Here is a 7,824-nt window from a genome sequence, read left to right as displayed (position 1 = left end):
ATTGCATAATACTTAACCTGCTCTGGGTCCCATGACTTCTGAATTCTGTTTTTTTTTATTTTCAGCATTTGCAATGTTTTGTCTTTGGGAGGCCAGCCAATCAAAGTGTGCGTTCCAAGATCCCACAGACAGCAATGAGATTCTGTGGAGGTCAGGCAGGTAACTGAAGGCGTGATCAAGATCACAGAGACCAAGTAATTTTCATAAAGTGGTGGTTTTTAGAGATGAGTACAATTTGTGTGTCATTAGGTTCTCAACCAACCAAGATTTCCATTGCTGAAGTGTGTGTATGTAGGGTTTGGAGGTCAACGTGTAGGTTATTCAGTCTCTCAAAAACATTGAATCAAACAATGCTGTAATCTGGAGACAATGGTCATCTTACCCAGTCCTGAAGTGGGTGGGAGCCTTACTATGGTAACCATCCCAATGGTAAGATGACAACAACCAGTTTTGTACAGGGGTGTTGAAAGCAAGTACGTGGGCGACTTCTTCCCACATCAGATATAGATAGCTAAAGGAAGAACTACATATTGTGGGGAAGGTGTTCTGTGACGCACAAAGTCAGGATACTGAGGTCAGTGGTGGTGGGGGGTTGTCAGGATGGCTGGGAGTACAAATAAAGGAAAAAGAGCCCCATCAGAAGTGGTCTTCGCTCAATGATGTTCTCACTTTTGAGTCAGAGGGACATGAATCACCCTGATGCAGACATGAGAACATGATTTGCTGACACTAAATCCAGTATTTAGAGTTATAGAGTCAATAGAAAAGTACAGCACAGAAACGGGCCCTTCAGCCCATCTAGTCTATGTTGAATCATTGTTCCCATTGACCTGCATCCAGACCATTGGCCTCCATACTCCTGCCATCCATGTACCTATCCAAACTTCCCTTCAATGTTGAAATTGAGCTTGCATGTACCACTTGTGCTTGCAGCTTGTTCTACACTCTCACCACCCTCTGCATGAAGAAGTTCTCCCTCAGGTTCCACTTAAACCTTTCCAAATCATTCACCTTTCTATTTGATGGCCATCATCTTATTGCAGTGTGCAGGATCAAATGTACTTGCATAACTGTAGCCAAAGACACAAATTCTCATGGAGGTTGGAGCCTCCAATGCATGGGATCAGAAGAGGTTGCCGAGGGTTGCAGACACAACCAGCTTCAGCACAGCCACAATCTTTCCCCCATCTTCAATCAGTGGTGCCTCAATGTGGCATCATTACTAAGGACATTTATCATGCCCTCTTCTCGTTACTACTATCAGGGAGAACTACAGGAGCCTGAAGACCCATCTCGATGAACTCTGAGCTGGACTGAATAAGGACTCTTCCACATTTGTGTTTTATATTCTGTGTTTTTGCTCATTCTTTTAGTTGCTGTTGCACAAGTTGTTTCTTGCATGTGGGTGGGGGGTTGTTATTTTTCTTTAAATGTGTTCAATGGCTTTGTTTGGTGGCTGAGTGTGGGAAGACAAATCTCAGGGTTGTATACTATGTACGTACTTTGACAATAAATGTACTTTGAATCAATGATTGATGAACAGCTTCTTATTCTCCACTATCAGAACACTACCGTTACTTTTTTTTACATTATTAGTAATTTTATGGTAATATTGTCTTGCAATGCACAACTGCATCAAAACTACAAATTTCATGACATAAGTCAGTGATAATAAACCTGATTCTGATTCTGAGATCCTTGTAATTTATCCCCAGTGTCAGTGCATCCCTGTAGTTGTTCCCACATGTCACAAACAGCTTTTTGAATTCCTAAAGATTTTCTGTTCTGTGCTTTGTTTTCTCACTCAGCCTTAGTTCCATAGTTTGGGGAGCCTTGATGAGTCAGTTCCCAGTGATCCCTCAGTCCTTGTTAGTTTCTTATTTTCTATGTCCTGCTCCATGGCAGTATGGATTGAAAGGGTAATAATGAGTTAACAATGAGGTGAGGGGTGAGTTTAAAGGCATTACCTTGAATAGATGAATGAAATGTTAGGACTGCTGAGAAGATCATCAGAATTTCTCTTCCACCCATCAGAAATTTTTCATCGCTTGGTTGAACAGATAATGAGATACAAGAACTGCTGAAAGAATCATTAGGGTCTCTTTTCCATCTATCAGAGATACTTACCAGGAGTGCTGCGTATGCAGGGCTCTTAGCATTGTCAATGATCCCTCCTGCCTGTCCAACAATCTCTTTGATCCCCTACTGTGAGGTAGGAGGTACTGTAGCATGAAGACAAGAACTGTTATGATGAGAAACAGCTTCTTCCCCTAGGCCGGGGATCGGCAACCTGCGGCTCCCGAGCCATTTGTGGCTCTTTCACCTCTGTGCTGCGGCTCCCTGTTGCTTTGGGAAATAATTGGTCAGTATTTAATTAAAATGTATTTTATGTTAGTTTGTTAGCTTTTGAAATGTAATTCTAAATTTGAAGATTATGGTGATCTTGTACAATCTAAGTGTGGCGACACATTTCCTCACAATTAGCCAGCATTCCGGCTAAGGGAGATAGCCTACGGGGGTTTGTGAGTACGCGTCTTTTGCAGCATCTGCGTCCATGGGGGCTGGGTTGAGGGAGGCTTAAAAGCAAGGCTGTTTAGTTCGAATAAAGTTACCTTTGACTGCAGTCTTTATTTTAGCGCTGCGTGTAGCGCTACACCGCTACAACGTGTTTTTTATCGCTATTAATATACATCACCACTGCCAATGCCTGACACCCGCCAGTGCGCGCTTTCTTTTAATTCTTCGATCCAAGGTAGGCTACCTATGTAGTAACCTTCAACCCAATGTCTTTTTTTCGGAGTTCAAAATGTTTTTGTTGCATGCAGAAATGTAATTTCGTTTTCTCTGCAGGAGTTCATCAATTTCAAAAATGCAACACATTATAGTTTGTTTATACATAGCATAAAGGCAAAAAAAACCCTGTTGTATGCAGTGTCATTTCATTTTGTGGCTCCCAGTGTTTTCTTTTCTGTGGGAAATGGGTCCATATTGGCTCTTTTAGTGGTAAACGTTGCCGACCCCTGCCCTAGGCTATGACAACTGAACTCTCTGCCACCACCCGGGTCTCATTACATATGAAGTGCCACAATGATTATACAGTTTACTTTTTAACTTGTATTGTAAATGCACTTTATTATTTGTCAAGTTACTAGTGGCAGTATTATTTTATGTGCTGTGGGTGAGAGTTATATATACTGTGTTGTGCACCTTGGTCTGGGGGAACGTTGTTTTGTTTGGTGGTACTGGAAGGGCGGAGTTTAGGATGATGGCACCTAACGGTGACTCCTTTTCTTGCATCTTTAAAAACAGCTCCATTTCTATCTTTAATATCTCTTTTCTCCCCTTTCAAAGTTCTTTTGAAGACCCTGACCCGGAGTTACACTCTGACTTCGGTTCTTTGCGGAAATGGAACTCGCTGTCAGGGCTGCATGACCGGCCGCTATTCGGTATGCCAAGGATGCGGCCTGCAAGACCAGCATGCCTTCAGTGTGCTGGATTTTCCTGGATCTGAAGATGGGCTGATCCAAGGCTGGTGCTACTGCCGCCAACTGACGTGTCGTGGGAGAGCACGGAAGATCGGAAGCAGTGAGCTGGCTGCTGGCTGTGTCCCAGGGACCCGAGTTCTTTGGGTACAGAGCTCGGAAAAAGCGACACAACAGACTTTATATATTGCAGCAATATGTTGCAATATATAAAAAAAAACTGTGTAAAAGTATTAGGCATACATATGTATATATAGCTAGGGTGCCTAAGAATTTTGCACAACACTAGTAATTTTATGTTTTGCGCTGTACTGCTGCCACAAAAAAACCAAATTACTGGACATAGGTGAGTGATGATAAACCTGATTCTGACATGGATTCTATTGAGAGTGGGAAAGGAACAGAGAGAGGGGAATCATGGTTGGGAAAAGGGAAAGGGAGAGGGGAGGGGGAAGTAAGCTTCAGAGAGACATTCCGTAATGATCAATAAACCAATTGTTTGGAATCAAATGACCTTGCCCGGTGTTTCTAGGCTGGGTGTGTCTGCAGCCATTCTACCCTCCACCCGGGCACTTTATCTCTGCTGCGTGTCCTACACTCCTATCATTCCCAATGTCCTTTGCTCCTGTCAGATTTACAAATCCACCTTCCGTTCCACAATGACGAATACAGAACTGTGCAAAAGTCTTAGTCACCCTAGCACAGTACTGTACAACTGTACACATATAAAATTAAACAAGTAGTACTAAAAGAGAGCCAACAGTGTTCTTTGGTGTTCATGGGTTCATTGTCAATTCAGAAATCAGATGGTGAGGGGAAGCTGCTCCTGAACTGTTGAGTGTGTAGCTTCAGACTCCTGTACCTCCTTGAGAAGCGGGCATATCCTGGGTGATAGGGGATGCCACCTTTTTGAGGCATTGCCTTCTGAAGATGTCCTCAACACTGGGAAAGCTATTGCCCATGATGGAGCTGGCTGAGTTTACTAAACGAAGCAACTTTTTCCAATCCTTTGCAGTGGCCCCTCCACATCAGACTGTGGTGCAACCACTCAGAATGTTCTCCACTGTACATCTGTAAAAATTTGCTGGAGTATTTGATGACATAGCAAATCTCCTCAAACTCCTAATGAAATGTAGCTGCTGTCATGCTTTCATAATAATTGCACCATCATTTTGAGCCCAGAATTAGTCTTTAGAGATGTTGACACCCAGGAATTTGAAGCTGCTGGTCCTTCCCTCTCATGAGTCCTGACGAAGGGTCTTGGCCCGTAACATCGACATCGCTTCTCCCTATAGATGCTGCCTAGCCTGCTGTGTTCTACCAGCATTTTGTTTGTGTTGTTGTTTGAATTTCCAGCATCTGCAAATTTCCTCATGTTTCCTCTCCCGATCCCTTGATGAGGACTTTGTGCATTCCCTCGACGTCCTCTTCTGGAAGTCCACAATCGTTCAGAGTGGAAAACACCCCACAATGCAGGCAGCATTGATGGAAAGATAAACTGATTGTTTCAGGGTGAAGATATTTGGTCTGAACTGAAATTATTTTTTTCTCAGCTGACTTGCCCAGTGTTTCCAACATTTTCAGTTTGTTAATGAATCTTAGGTTTCTGTTGGACCAGCCAGAGAGCAGGAGAGGAAGAACACACACAAGATGCTGGAGGAACTCATCAAGTCAGGCAGCATCTATGGAAATGAATAAATAGTCAACATTTTGGGCTGAGATTCTTCATCAGGACACACCTTTGGTAAGAGTTTTCAGTACATTTTTACTTTCTGGATTTAATCACAGAATAATGAGCATTTTATATTTGTTCTTAATATTTAACTTCTGGCATTGCTTGCTTTTTATTTTCCCTTCAGTACCTTTAAGCAAAAATTGACATCTTCAGGTTTTCACTGGTTTCTGCACATTAGGCTAGATTTTGGTGACACTGATTTGTGAGATTTTAAATACAATAAGTTCTGCCAATTTTGGAAATCCAAAGCAACACACACAAAGTACTGGAGGAACTCAGTAGGTCAGGCAACATCTATGGAAATTAATAGATTTCCGTAGGAGAATGAACCATAGGAGAAAGGGAAGGAGAAGGGGACCCGGGGGAGGTGATAGGTGAGTGAGAATAAGTAAAATGCCAGAATGGAGAATCGAAGAAGAGGGAAGAGGGAGGGAAACATTTTTTTTACTGAAAAGAGAAATCAATATTCATGACATCTGGTTGGAAGCTACCCAGATGGAATATAAGGTGTTGTTCCTCAACCCAAAGTGTGAGATATTGCTGGTTCTTGGTTGGATCAGATGGTTGGATGGAGAGGTTAAGAAGACATGGGTTTAATAGCTTCACCCCTTCCAGTGTGGGTAGGAATGTTTTCAGTCTGTATGTTGGAAAGGATCAGTAACTTCAAGTTCCTGGGTGTTAGAGGATCTGTTCTGTGATCTGCACCTAAGTGCCATCACAAAGAAGACATAATAGCACCTCAACTTCTGTAGAAGTTTGCTTAGGTTCAGCATGTCACCAATAAACTTTGACAAACCTATATAGATGCATGGTGGAGAGTATCCTAACTGGTTGCATCATGGCCTGGTATGGAAACTCCAATGCCAGGAATGGACAAGACTACAGAAAGCAGTGGATATGGCCAAGTCCATCACAGGCAAAACCCTCCCCTACCACTGAGCACATTCATGAGGAACATTGCTATAAGAAAGCAGCATCTATGATCAAGGACCCCCACCATCCAGAACATGCTCTCTTCTTGTTACTACAATACCATTAGGAAGGAGGTACAGAAACCCTAGGTCCCATATCACCAGGTTCATGTACAGTTACTCTGCAAACATCAGGCTCCTGAACCGGCATGGATAACTTCACTCACTATAACTCTGAACTGATTCTCCAAACTAGAGTCACTTCAAGAGACTCTACAGCTTATGTTCTGAGTCATTTTTACATAACTTACATTGTTTTGCACAATTGGCTCTTTGACAGTCTTTATATATAGTTTTTTTTATAAATTACTGTATTTCTTTTCCTGTAAATGCCAGCAAGAAAATGGCTCCCAGGGTAGGATATGGTGATGTATATGTACATTGATAAAAATTTACTGTGACTTTTGAGTTGACTTGCCACACAACAACAGCTTCCCCTCAGATCACCATGAGGAGCTGCAGAAGTCCCCGTAGCAACAAGGGCTTCCTGTAGACTCAGGTTCAACATTTTACAATCAAAATTATTTCTTTATTTTCACTCAGGGCTAAGATTATTCTTGATAGCAGTAATATTCCATTTATAAAGCAAGCACACAATTTTGTAAAAAGGGCAGTTATAACTTTGATCTTGTACATTAAATATGTGAAATGTGACAGTATCATTCCTTGTTTGCCTTAATACAACAATGCAAAATAAATTTATTGGCACCATATGTCCAGTTAATTGTAATGGGCTGCCAAGGTTAGTTTTTTATTTGATACAGCGTGCAACACATCCTTCCAGCCCAATGAGGCAGGCTGATCAGCAACACACCAATTTAACATTAGCCTAATCACAGAATAATTTACAATGACCAATTAACCTACTAACAGGTGCATCTTTAGACTGTTGGAGGAAACCCCTGCATTCACTGGGGAGGGGTGCACATGGTGTTGGAGTTAAATTCTGGACTCTGATGCATTGAGTGAACTAGCATCACACAAACCCTATACTACTGTGTTTTGACTAACACTCCTGTCAGTTCAGCCTCCAAATGTTCATTTGATTGCAATGGGATGCCGATTAGTTCTGACTAACACTCTTGTCAGGGTACAGCCATAGAGACTCATTTCAGGTTAATAAAGAAGGTCAAGTTAAATTATATTTGAAAATGTGAATGTTTAGAATATGAAATTGACAAAAGGAATGCTCAAACTGCAGCCATGTTGTTGCTGTAAGCTTTTCTTTCATAGCTACTGACTACAAGAACTGGTAAAGAGTGACACAGCAAAACACTTGCAAATCAAATCAAACTTGTCCGCTGTAAGGTTATCACAGGTACAATGTCAAACTGCTGTTGGCTTCTGTGTAATTTTATAATGGTAGTCTCGCATCTTGCCCTCCACAACCACAAATCCAGGACGATCATTCACCCTGTAACACACAATGAGAATATATCAAAGATCGGCTTTATTTGTCACATGTGCATTGAAACATCAGAACAAGAAATAAGGTGTTTGTGTCAATAACCAACCACCATTCAAGGATGTGCTAGGGACAGTCAACAAGTGCCGCTGTACTTCCAGTGCCAAAGTAGCATGCCCACAACTCAGTAACCCTAATTGGTACGTTATTGGAATGAGGGAGGAAACCAGA

The 7,824-nt window shown here is 41.9% G+C and overlaps 1 protein-coding gene across 2 annotated transcripts in view; it reads right to left on the bottom strand.

Moving 5' to 3' along the window:
• Nucleotides 1-6,725: 6,725 nt before the first annotated feature.
• The window catches only part of LOC132405770 (tyrosine-protein kinase ZAP-70), a 135,962-nt gene continuing 134,863 nt past the window's right edge, over nt 6,726-7,824 (bottom strand). For both annotated transcript variants that reach the window (XM_059990780.1, XM_059990781.1), the window contains one exon: nt 6,726-7,602. In XM_059990780.1, the coding sequence (XP_059846763.1) occupies nt 7,515-7,602 (88 nt within the window). In that variant the 3' untranslated portion in view covers nt 6,726-7,514. The remainder of the gene's footprint in view (nt 7,603-7,824) is intronic.

Source organism: Hypanus sabinus, chromosome 16 (assembly GCF_030144855.1).
Source record: "Hypanus sabinus isolate sHypSab1 chromosome 16, sHypSab1.hap1, whole genome shotgun sequence".
NCBI lineage: Eukaryota > Metazoa > Chordata > Chondrichthyes > Myliobatiformes > Dasyatidae > Hypanus > Hypanus sabinus.
The sequence above is the reverse complement of the archived record's forward strand: the minus strand, read 5'-3'. Positions and strand labels throughout refer to the sequence as shown.